Below are 13,490 nucleotides of genomic sequence, written 5' to 3' on the forward strand. Positions count from 1 at the left end.
TGTTTCTTACACTTATATCATTAACAGAGCTTTGCCATCTTTCTTATGCCTCTAACACTACTATCTATGCATGTCTGAGCATTGCCAGGAGTAGGATTTGCATGATTTTAAAATTTTATTCTTCTCATAGCTAAAGAACCAGGGGAAGAATTATTTTACAGGGGAATAATATTTTCATTTCAATTTGAGTCTGTCAAAAGAGAGCAGGAGACACTTGGAAAGTGGAAGATGGTAATACCAAAAGTGGATGACTAAAGTTTTGATAAAATCAAGCCATCCCAGACCATCTGTAGTCCATACTATGCTGATGATGATTCACTGTGATCTTAACACTGTACAAAAATAAAGGATGATGTCGTCCCTATCCCAAAGAACTTATAGTTGCTCTAAATCATATATCTTTCTGTGTGTATAATGTAAAAAGCACACAATTTAAACATATATAATACCCTTGGAAAAATCAATGTTGCATTACAGAAGTATGTTTGGAGGAGGAATTTGAATGAAGAGAAGGTTGTTTGACATACAAGAGGGAAGGAATTTGAAGAATAAGGAATAGCATGGAAAAGGCCAGAATGATGGGAGTGAGAGGACTACAAATGAGCAGAAAGGCTTGTGAAGAGCATAAACAGCTGGATGGGAGTGGGAGACAAATTAACTGGAATAAAGTGGGTGCAGGGCCCTCAAGGTACAGCTGAGAACTTAATGAGAAGCATGAATTTTATGTGGGGGAAAAAAATAAGCCATGGCTGAGGATTCAAATACAGGAGTGATACAGTCAGAGCAACAGAAGAAGATTGTTTAAGCAGCAGCATTTTAAATAGGTTGGAGAGCGTGGGGGTGCCATGAGGGGAAGGGAGAGGGAAGGTTGCAGTATTCAAGGTGAGACACATTTTATTATTTTGTGTGGTTTTTAGCTGCCAACCTCATCACAATGAATCATACAGTATCTGAGGGAAGATCATGATGGTTAACCTGAAATGCCAGATATGTCCTTTACACACACATCTCTGAATCACTGTATAAAATATATCCCTGGATGATGTTCTCTTATTAAAAACAAAAAAGGCATTTCCACAGTTATAAGAAAGGAATGGATCAGATTAATCCTTACCGCCTTGTAGTTCAGACACAGATGAAATCTCTGACCCCTTTTATGGTATTTTACAAAACAAATATTTATCACAAATGTTATAGACCATTTTACTACTTTATTAGAATTATTATTATTTCTGTGCTAAAACCCCAAGGTCCGTAGAGCTAATGCTAAAGAACTTTACTCCACAGGGCATCCTTGCCAAGATTTTATATGTTGTTTGCCCTATTTTCTAAATATGAAATTTCTTCTAACTAGAGAGTTCAGGACTCTCTCATGGGATACTGATCTTTAGAAGTAGCTGCTGAGATGCAGTTGAAAGAATATTTTTCTGATGTTCAGTCTGTCAGAAGGTCAATATTTTGAGGAATTAAATGACAAAGAAGCTCATTCTAGTGGCCAGGTTAAAACAAGGAATTTGCAAACACAACTAGGTAAGTAGATATAAGGGAAGGTTAAAATTAAGGGGGCAAATTCTGATCTCTGAACTCCATCTTTAGTGGAGTTACTCTGGCTTTACACCATATTAATAAAAGCAGAATTTGATCCAGACAGGGCCCAAATCATATTCTTATCTGAACTTCCTTTGTGCCCCCCATCTGAACTTTTGTGGTTTGAATAAAAGAAGTTCCTAATCTGAATGACTCTGGTTCCCCATTATAGATGGAATGAAACCAAACCTTTATCCAAATATCTCTCAATATGTTGTTTGGCTAAATTAATGCCCTGATCTGAGCCACCCCTGGTCTTGTTTTGCAAAACCAAAACTTAAGTGGTGGGGACTGTGTAAAAGCAAAACAGCCTCCTTTGTCCATCTCTAGTTAAATCAGTGAATGCCCAAGACATTTGGAACTTTGGTTTAGATAAGCAATCAAAAGTTCAGATTATATGAACATTATCCAAACTTCCTCTCTGCTGTCTGCTCCCATCACGAAACACCTTTGCATGGTGACCCAGACTGAGTTCTCTGGGGTAGTGGTCTGCAGCATGCAAGGGTTCACATGACTGGAGCACTGTCATGGATGGGTATAAACTGTTCAGGAAGGACAGGTGGGGGAGAAAAGGTGGAGGAGTTGCACTGTAAGTAAGAGAGCAGTATGAGGTAGATGAGGCTTTCTTTGGACAACTAACAGAAGTTTTCAGATCACAGGCTCTGGTTCTCATGGGGAACTTCAATCACCCTGACATCTGCTGGGAGAGAAACACAGCAGTGCACAGACAATCCATGAAGTTTTTGGAGAGTGTTGAGGACAACTTCCAGGTTCAAGTGCTGGAGGAACCAACAGGGGACGATGCTCCTCTTGACCTGCTGCTCACAAACAGGGCCCCTGGGAAATTGCCCCCTTTCCCCCCCCCCATCGGTGGGCATGGTAGTGACCATGTGATGGTAGAGTTCAGGATCCTGACAAAAGGAAGGAAGGAGAGCAGCAAAATATGGACCCTGGACTTCAGAAAAGCAGACTTTGACTTCCTCAGGGAACTGATGGTCAGGATCCCCTGGGAGGCTAATATGAGGAGGAAAGGAGTCCAGGAGAGCTGGCTGAATTTTAAAGAAGCTTTATTGAGGGCACAGGAACAAACCATCCTGATGGGCAGAAAGAATGGCAAATATGGCAGGTGACCAGCTTGGCTTAACAGAGAAACCTTTGGTGAGCTTAAACACAAAAAGGAAGCTTATAAGAAGTGAAAACTTGGACAGATGACTAGAGAGGAGTATAAAAATATTGTTCGGGCATGCAGAGGTATAATCAGGAAGGCCAAAGCACAATTCGAGTTGCAGCTAGCAAGGGATGTGAAGGGTAACAAGAAGAGTTTCTGCAGGTATGTTAGCAACAAGAAGGTGGTCAGGGAAAGTGTGGGACCTTTACTGGATGGGGGAGGCAAACTAGTGACAAGTGAAGTGGAAAAAGCTGAGATACTCAGTGCTTTTTTTTGCCTCGGCCTTCACAGACAAGGTCAGCTTCCAGACTGCTGCACTGGGCAGCACAGTATGGGGAGGAGGTGAGCAGCCCTCAGTGGTGAAAGAACAGGATAAGGACTATTTAGAAAAGCTGGACATGCACACAAGACCATGGGCCAGATCTAATGCATCCGAGTGTGCTGAGGGAACTGGCTGATGTGATTGCAGAGCCATTGGCCATTATCTTTGAAAACTTGTGGTGATCGGGGAAGGTCCTGGACCATTTGAAAAGGCAAATATAGTGCCCATTTCTAAAAAGGGGAAGAAGGAGAACCCAGGGAACTACAGCCTCACCTCAATCCCTGGAAAAATCAGGTCCTCTAGGAATCTATTTTGAAGTGCTTGAAGGAGAGGAATAAGAAAAGGAGTACTCCTGGCACCTTAGAGACTAACAAATTTAGTTGAGCGTAAGCTTTCGTGAGCTACAGCTCACTTCATCGGATGCATTTGGTGCATCCAATGAAGTGAGCTGTAGCTCACGAAAGCTTATGCTCAACTAAATTTGTTAGTCTCTAAGGTGCCACAAGTACTCCTTTTCTTTTTGCGAATACAGACTAACACGGCTGCTAATCAGAAGGAGAGGAATGTGATCAGGAACAGTCAGCATGGATTCACCAAGTACAAGCCATGCCTGACCAACCTGATTGTCTTCTATGATGACATAACTGGCTCTGTGGATATGGGGAAAGTGGTGGACGTGACCCATAAGGTAAATAGAAAGCTGGCTAGCTCATTGGGCTCAGTGCATAGTGATCAAAGGCTTGTTGTCTAGTTGGCAGCCAGTATCAAGTGGAATGCCCCAAGGGTCAGTCCTGGGGCTGGTTTTGTTCAACATCTTCATTGATAATCTGGATGATGGGATGGATTGCATCCTCAGCAAGTTTGGGGATGATACTAAACTGGGGGGAGAGGTAGATATGCTGGAGGGTAGGGATAGGGTCCAGAGTGACCTAGACAAATTGGAGGATTGGGACAAAAGAAATCTGATGAGATTCACAAAGGACAAGTGCAGAATCCTGCACTTAGAATGGAAGAATTCCATGCACTGCTACAGGCTGGGGACTGACTGGCTAAGCGGCAGTTCTGCAGAAAAGGGGCTGGGGATTACAGTGGACAAGAAGCTGGATATGAGTCAACAATATGCCCTTGCTGCCAAGAAAGCTAACGGCATATTGGGATGCATTAGTAGGAGCATTGCCAGGAGATAGAGGGAATTCCCCTCTATTCAGCCCTGATGAGGCCACATCTGGAGTATTGCTTCCAGTTTTGGGGCTCCCACGATAGAAAGGATGTGGACAAATAGGAGAGAAATTTCAGCAGAGGGCAAAGAGAATGATTTGGGGGCTGGGGCACATGACTTACAAGAAGAGGCTGAGGGAATTGGCTTATTTAGTCTGCAGAAGAGAAGAGTGAGGGGGGATTTGATAGCAGCCTTTAACTACCTGAAGGGGGGTTCCATAGAGGATGGAGCTAGGCTATTCTCAGTGGTGGCAGATGACAGAACAAGAAGCAATGGTCTCAAGTTGCAGTGTGGGAGGTCTAGGTTGGATAGTAAGAAGCACTGGAATGGGTTATCTAGGGAGATGGTGGAATCTCCATCCTTAGAGGGTTTTAAGACTTGGTTGAAAAAGCCCTGGCTGGGATGATTTAATTGGGGTTGGTCCTGCTTTGAGCAGGGATTGGATTAGATGACCTCCTGAAGTCTCTTTCAACTGTAATGTCTATGATTCTATAGGGGTTCAGCCTCCTCCACAGCCTGGCCCACTCATAACAGCAGAGCATCCATAGTCCTGCTGCATTTTGAAGCTTTGTGCTTGCAATAGAGAGAGAGCAGGATTTGGGCCAAATAGGCTGAATTCACCAATAGTTAAGGCTGGTTTATCCTACCACAAACCTTTGCACAAAGGCCCCCAGGAGAAAAAAAATCAGGGGGAAGATGTGATAACACAAGATGGTCGTAACCTCCTTCGCACCAGATTGGGGGAGTCATGTTGGGAGAGCCCCAAAAGAAGATGGAACTTGGTGGAATAGGGGCATGGTTTAGAGAAGCTGGGAAGACGGTGACTTGACACATCATTTCAATAGTCTCTGGTGCAGGCTACAGTGTAAATCGAGTCTCTGTCATGTGAACCCTGAGGAAATGGTAGTGATAGAAGCTTTACCTGCCCTTCTTTGAGGTGAATGATCACTGTAGCACAAAATGCCTCACTGATGCAAGGAGGGCCCATAATAAACTGATAACATTTCTCATGGATGCAGGCTTGTATCTATTATTGGGATATATATTAAAATGTACAGATCAAAATCCTTCTGAAAAATTGATCTAAACTAAAGCTTTTATACTCCTATACAAACCTTTGGACAGTTTAAAGAACACTACAGTCCCAAGTTAATGACTTGTGTGCTAAATAACCACCCTAAGTATTTATTTTAACCCTCAAAATAAGCACTAGCATGCAGGAAAGGCTGACACAATCTTAATCAAATGACATTCATCTTATTGAAGATCCTTCATTTATGGGTTAATGTCAGTTCAAGTAGTACTCATAATGTAATTTTTGAGGCATTATTTTCTGATGGAGACTAGATTATTAGTTCATACATTTACTTCACAAGCAAAGGTGAAATGCACTTTTGCCTCTAGTCTTTGAGTTCCTACTACAAATACTTGAGAAACATAATATATTCTCTCCAAAATGCAGTACTTCTAAATGCTTTAGCAACTGAGAGTTTTTTTAGATAGGGTGTATGAAGGAAGAGGAAAAGCAGGATGTACAACAAATACATCCGCTCCACATACTTAAAAATCACTATAAAGAATGGGGCACAGTGAGAACCCAGCAAAGACTCTGTCCAGGTGCACATGTGCAATATATTCTATCATATTGTCCGGCTTTCAATAGAGACTCACATTTCCTACCTATCACCACAAGGGGTGTCCAGGACACATGTGAACGTGTAGCTTCTGTAAGCAAGCTGTACAGGGTAGTCTTGCAGTTTAGCCCTGAGTGATTCTGTGAAATTGAGGAGAGATTCTTGCTGCTGCTCTTAAGGGATTGCTGCTGTTAGGGGAGGAAAAAAAGCAGATTTGGAGGTGTGTATGCATGTGTGAGCAGTTGCAGAGTGCATTTCACTGAGGAGTCTGACTACTGAGAAGCACTGAAAGGAGAGAGAGAGAGAGAGAAGAGGAAGCAAGAATAGGACTGAAGTGCAGAGCAGCTGTTTCCTAATACTCTAGTTCTTTTGGGTGCCTCAATAAATGTGAACATGGATTCTGTCACTGAAATCTTCTTCAAGCTGCTGCTTCTGTTATCTGTTCATAACTGGAACACAATAGTGGCAGGAAATAAATGTAAGTATTGCAAATGATTTAAAACTCGGACCAGACTGTTTTGAAAACTTCTGGGCTATTTTATTTGGCTTTGGAATAAATCTTATTTTTGAAATAAATGCTTAATGCTTCTGAAAACATGACAGCAAATAGCTAGGCTGAAAATGTTTCCTTGGCTGAGAAATGTCATTTTTTAAGTTCTAAAATCCGTCCTATATATTTTTTCATACAAATCTATATACAAAATTCTATTGAGAAGTTCCAGTATAATCTGAAATTAACATTTTACCAAGGAATTGCATGTTCCATCCCCATTTTAATTTTTGTTTCCTGTTGAGAAGGGCTGCATTTTACAAGGAATTGTGTCTTACATTGAAATTATTGGAAGACTTCTACTGTATGCTGCATCAGCTTGGCTTTTAGCAATTTATAATTTGGAAGGCTGATATCTGCATCTCCTGAAAAAAGCTGGCACTCAAATAAATCTGATGTACAATAGTGTGCAGTTCATGACTAAAGCAAATGTAACAAAGAAAAAATGTTGAGGACAAGATGTGCACTGATTGCTTAGAGAATAGTGTTCGTGTATGACTAAGGAAGAGGGCACCATCAGTAGCAGCAGAAAGTTGTAGGTTTTTGTTTGTTTGTTTTTTTTAAATGAGTAAACCATAGTTAGCCAATAGGGTGGTATTGCAAAATAGAGACAGTGATCACAATGTGTAAGAGAACCTGTCCTCTAGAAAGCAGATATGAGGTAAATGTGACTTAGCACTGGGATCTTTTGGTTTCAATGCTGAATCAAGTCTGACCATTTTCACCCTAAATGAATTTATCAGAAACCAATTTCTAAGCATTTACCTGTTCAGTAATTGTTCTGAGTTCCTTTGGTTGTACTTTGACCTCAATGGACCATAAGGATTTTTATTTTTGATACATCTGGTTGCCAGAACCTGGGAATGAGTGACAGCAGGGGATGGATGACTTGGTGATTACCTGTTCTGTTCATTCTCTCTGGGACACCTGGCACTGGCCACTGTTGGAAGACAGGATACTGGGCTAGATGGACCTTTGGTCTGACCCCAGTAGGGCTGTTCTTATCTATCAGAATAGTTGCCTAAATGTCAGATGCTTAAAATGAGCAGCCTGTTTTGTTTTGGTTTTTAATCCAGTTAAGGGGCTGGCTGTGCAGCGTATGAATGGGGTAGGCTGAAATAGTGACTGCATTTTAAGAATGTGAATGTTAGTGCTACTGGGAGAACGTTCAGGAATAACTTTACAGCACTGTAGCAGGGAACAGCTCTGTGCAAACATCTAAGCCATGACAAAGAAGTTAGAAGTGCTGTGTGCTATGTGTATTGAAGAGTTTTCCTTTGTACAGCTTGTAAACTAACCACGCTACCATGAGCCTGATGACACTGCAGCACCAAAATGATCTTGTGCTGTCATTCAGTAATCATATCTCATTTAATACTCAAGTGCATAAAGTAGCCCTAAACATGAATAATAAGCTCCTTTGGTAAAATACTGCAATCCAGTCTCAGCTTTAATTCTCCATCATTCTGCATCGTATCGTTTATGAATACATTCATTTTCACAAAATCATAATTGAATCACACATTAATAGCATTTGGCAGTATGCACAAGACTAAATCAGATCAGAAAGGCATATTAAAACTATTGCAAAATAGGACTTCCAAAATACAACAAAACAGTAAAGCACTAGAGGTCACTCTTACAATTTAAGAAACAAGGCTGGGGGGTGGGGGAAATCAAGCTTTTCCCAGTATAGAATTATGAAGGGTAAAATAAATCAGGTGTGAACCACATTTATTCCTTTTTTTGTCTAATACTTCTCAGAGAGAAGTCAAGCTAAGTTTATGTTGGTAAATGAATGGCTATGTTAATACACTTATTTTTTTCCTATTGAAAGTGATTTGCCTATATTATTTAGTAGTCAAAACACCCTTTCTAAGTAAGGAAATAAGTTTACTCCCCATTTTACAGATGGTTAAACTGATGCTTGGAGAAGAGAAATAACTTGCTTAAATTCATTGAGAAAACCAGTGTCAGAGCCAGGAATAAAATTTGGGAGATTTTTATCTCCATTAGGTTGTATCTCTCCCTCATTTCACACAAGAACACAAAACATAATCCTGAAAAGGCACTTACTTCACATGGATAATTGTTTTTAAAGGCACAGTGTACATCTGAGGTGGCGGACTATGTATTTAATAAAAAATGTAAGTTGTTTGTTTTCAAATATCTCAGGAGTGTTGTGTCCCATCCCCCAGTTACTGCAAAACTATGCAGCAGTAGTTCAACTCACCCTTTAACATACTTCACTTTCTTCATTAGAAGTTAACCACATGCTGAAATCCCTTTCAGAACATGACTCTCCTATCTGAATTATTGAATTCAAATAACTCAGAATAAACAGCTATCACAAAATCAGATTCTTCGTTTGAATTTTCTTTGTTTTTAATATGACAAACCACAGTTATTCTTAGATAAAATGGGATGACATTTTCATTCTTCTACTAAATCTACTGTTCTTTTTTTTTCTGGTGTTCCTTTACTGAAGATCATACTTCAGTTTTTACTTTGTCCTTACTCAAACTTCCATTAAAATAAACAGAAAAACACCTGAGTAAGGAGATCTGGATTTCACTACAAAGTGTACATTCACAAATCTGAATTGCTTGTTGTATTAGCAACTTTTTCTGAGTTTGATCATGGTCTAGATTGTGAATACCCCTTTTTGACACAAACTGATATGTTCTGAAGTTTTTCTCCTATCCATATGGTTCTGAGATATTCCTTCACTGGTTTAGGACATTTTAAAGTACACCATATCTGAAACTAAAAAACCATATCATTTTGAAATTGAAACATGACATTTCTCTGGATATATGTCCTTTCCTGAAGGATGACACACTAAACGGTTTAGCATAGTAAGATAAAGGTTATCATTGGGAACTCGTACATTTTAAGTTCTGTACCAATAATGCTTCAGATTTAGAAAGTAGTTACCTCTTCCCAAAGAATTAAAACTCCAATAGCATTTGAAAGAGAATTGACCTATACAGCCATAAATCAGAAACCATGAAAAGTCATATAGAAGTTTTAAAGTAAGGATCAAGGCAAGTACCCTTGTAAAGTTTTGTTCGTGGGGCCAGCAAACATTTTTATTTTATTTGAAGCTGGCTCTACAGCCGTAAATCAGTCAGTTGGTAAATTAACTCCTGGATGCTTGCCTGAAACTTGGTCATGAAACTCTGATAGGTACAGCATTTCCTTTGAAATTCTCTGAAAATGAAGTGTTGCATGAAACATAATTAAATCTCATACACATTTCAACTCAACTGTGACCAAAACTATTAAGGATGATTTGGGGAATGAATGGAAATACTGCCAACAAATTTAAAGAATTCTCACATAAAATCTCATCTCCGTATACAGGTGAAGACAGAAAGCATGTACTTCTGCTTCTAATGTCTTCCATATTTAGAAAAGTTTTTATTTTCTTTCTAGGTATACCCCTGAACTCAAACATTCATTGTTATATGATAATGACCATACTTTATGTAAGTCAGTCAACTGGTCTTCGTTTTGGAACTTCTTGTTAACATTAAGTACAGAACCTTTCTTTTGCTATTAGAGAGTAGAACCTTAATCATATTGAGTCTTTCATAGTAGAGTATTCAGTGGATTCGGAAAGCAAAAGAAAAAAAATCTAAATATGAAATAACTGTCTAAGCAGAATACAGTAGATTACATGTAACGTATACTATCAATTGGTGTCACACATTAGGGACTATTGTATATGTTCCTTTTAAAGTAGTTTTTCTCTTTGCCTGTCAGGAATACTGAGTTCACCACTAACTTGTGCAAATATTAATGATACTACAGCTTCCAAACTCTCAAGTATTATACTTTTTCTCTTTCAGTTTATAGATGAATACCCATTTATGACTCTTTCCCCTCCAGATGGGTGGATGGGGAGAAAGAGAGAGATTCATAAATTAACTGCATCTCGTAAAGTAATCATAACTATGGATCCAGTAAGAGTGCCTCCTTAAGACATGTATATACCTGTTTATGTGTAGCATAGCGATAGCATAGCGATAGAATGTAAGGAGTGATGATATTCATCTGATAAATTTCACTTGTGTATCTTTTGACAAGCTCACCTGTAGTCTACCTAATCATCATTAAACTAGGAATTGGGGGGAGATGGATGGGAGATGTCCAGAAAATCTCTACGCCAGATTTTAGCATTGAGACAGAAGAAGATGAAGTAAGAATGGATACAGCCGTGGGTAGGAGAATGTATATAAGGAGTGAGGGCGGTGTGGATACTAGTCTAATAGGTTATACTGGATGTAGAATGACTGTGCCTAATAGGGTACAAAATGTGAGCGAGGCCAAACAGCAAAAATTAAGATGTTTGTACACCAATGTGAGGAGTCTAGGTAACAAAATGGAGGAACTAGAGCTACTGGTGCAGGAAGTGAAACCAGATATTATAGGGATAACAGAAACATGGTGGAATAGTAGTCATGACTGGACTACAGGTATGGAAGGGTATGTGCTGTTTAGGAAAGATAGAAACAAAGGTAAATGGGGTGGAGTAGCATTGTATATCAATGATGAGGTAGAATGTAAAGAAATAAGAAGTGATGCAATGGATAAGACAGAGTCTGTCTGGGCAAAAATTACATTGGGGAAGAAAACTAGTAAAGCCTCTCCTACGATAGTGCTTGGGGTGTGCTATAGACCTCCGGGATCTAATTTGGATATAGATACAACCCTTTTTAATGTCTTTAATAAAGTAAATACTAATGGAAACTGCGTGATCATGGGAGACTTTAACTTCCCAGATATAGACTGGAGGACCAGTGCTAGTAATAATAATAGGGCTCAGATTTTCCTAGATGCGATAGCTGATGGATTCCTTCATCAAGTAGTTGCTGAACCGACTAGAGGGGATGCCATTTTAGATTTAATTTTGGTGAGTAGCGAGGACCTCATAGAAGAAATGGTTGTAGGGGACAATCTTGGCTCAAGTGATCATGAGCTAATTCAGTTCAAACTAAATGGAAGGATTAACAAAAATAAATCTGCAACTAGGGTTTTTGATTTCAAAAGGGCTGACTTTCAAAAATTAAGGAAATTAGTTAGGGAAGTGGATTGGACTGAAGAACTTATGGATCTACAGGTAGAGGAGACCTGGGATTACTTTAAATCAAAACTGCAGAAGCTATCAGAAGCCTGTATCCCAAGAAAGGGGAAAAAATTCATAGGAAGGAGTTGTAGACCAAGCTGGATGAGCAAGCATCTTAGAGAGGTGATTAAGAAGAAGCAGAAAGCATACAGGGAGTGGAAGATGGGAGGGATCAGCAAGGTAAGCTACCTAATTGAGGTCAGAAGATGTAGGGATAAAGTGAGAGAGGCTAAAAGTCGAGTAGAGTTGGATCTTGCAAAGGGAATTAAAACCAATAGTAAAAGGTTCTATAGCCATATAAATAAGAAAACTAAAAAGGAAGAAGTGGGGCTGCTAAACACTGAGGATGGAGTGGAGGTTAAAGATAATCTAGGCATGGCCCAATATCTAAACAAATACTTTGCCTCAGTCTTTAATACGGCTAAAGAGGATCTTGGGGATAATGGTAGCATGACAAATGGGAAGGAGGATATAGAGGTAGATATTACCATATCAGAGGTAGAAGCGAAACTGAAACAGCTTAATGGGACTAAATCAGGGGGCCCAGATAATCTTCATCCAAGAATATTAAAGGAATTGGCACCTGAAATTGCAAGCCCATTAGCAAGAATTTTTAATGTATCTGTAAACTCAGGAATAGTACCGAATGATTGGAGAATTGCTAATATAGTTTCTATTTTTAAGAAAGGAAAAAAAAGTGATCCGGGTAACTACAGGCCAGTTAGTTTGACATCTGTAGTATGCAAGGTCCTGGAAAAAATTTTGAAGAAGAAATTAGTTAAGGACATTGAAGTCAATGGTAAATGGGACAAAATACAACATGGTTTTACAAAAGGTAGATCATGCCAAACCAACCTAATCTCCTTTTTTGAAAAAGTAACAGATCTTTTAGATAAAGGAAATGCAGTGGATCTAATTTACCTAGATTTTAGTAAGGCATTTGATACCGTGCCACATGGGGAATTATTAGTTAAATTGGAGAAGATGGGGATCAATATGAACATCAAAAGGTGGATAAGGAATTGGTTAAAGGGGAGACTGCAACTGGTCCTACTGAAAGGCGAACTGTCAGGTTGGAGGGAGGTTACCAGTGGAGTTCCTCAGGGATCGGTTTTGGGACCAATCTTATTTAATCTTTTTATTACTGACCTTGGCACAAAAAGTGGGAGTGTGCTAATAAAGTTTGCAGATGATACAAAGCTGGGAGGTATTGCCAATTCGGAGAAGGATCGGGATATTATACAGGAGGATCTGGATGACCTTGTAAACTGGAGTAATAGTAATAGGATGAAATTTAATAGTGAGAAGTGTAAGGTTATGCATTTAGGGATTAATAACTAGAATTTTAGTTATAAGTTGGGGACGCATCAATTAGAAGTAACGGAAGAGGAGAAGAACCTTGGAGTATTGGTTGATCATAGGATGACTATCAGCTGCCAATGTGATATGGCTGTGAAAAAAGCTAATGCGGTTTTGGGATGCATCAGGAGAGGCATTTCCAGTAGGGATAAGGAGGTTTTAGTACCGTTATACAAGGCACTGGTGAGACCTCACCTAGAATACTGTGTGCAGTTCTGGTCTCCCATGTTTAAAAAGGATGAATTCAAACTGGAGCAGGTACAGAGAAGGGCTACTAGGATAATCCGAGGAATGGAAAACTTGTCTTATGAAAGGAGACTTAAAGAGCTTGGCTTGTTTAGCCTAACTAAAAGAAGGTTGAGGGGAGATATGATTGCTCTCTATAAATATATCAGAGGGATAAATACAGGAGAGGGAGAGGAATTATTTAAGCTCAGCACCAATGTGGACACAAGAACAAATGGGTATAAACTGGCCACCAGGAAGTTTAGACTTGAAATCAGACGAAGGTTTTTAACTA

General features: G+C 39.5%; 1 protein-coding gene across 1 annotated transcript in view; it reads left to right on the forward strand.

Moving 5' to 3' along the window:
* The first annotated feature begins 6,005 nt into the window (after nt 1-6,005).
* Nucleotides 6,006-13,490, forward strand: part of LOC119856113 (contactin-associated protein-like 4) — a 317,632-nt gene continuing 310,147 nt past the window's right edge. Inside the window, exon 1 of the mRNA XM_038403253.2 lies at nt 6,006-6,408. Within this exon, the coding sequence (XP_038259181.1) occupies nt 6,324-6,408 (85 nt within the window). The 5' untranslated portion in view covers nt 6,006-6,323. The remainder of the gene's footprint in view (nt 6,409-13,490) is intronic.

This window comes from Dermochelys coriacea, chromosome 5, assembly GCF_009764565.3.
Source record: "Dermochelys coriacea isolate rDerCor1 chromosome 5, rDerCor1.pri.v4, whole genome shotgun sequence".
In the NCBI taxonomy this organism is placed as follows: Eukaryota; Metazoa; Chordata; order Testudines; family Dermochelyidae; genus Dermochelys; species Dermochelys coriacea.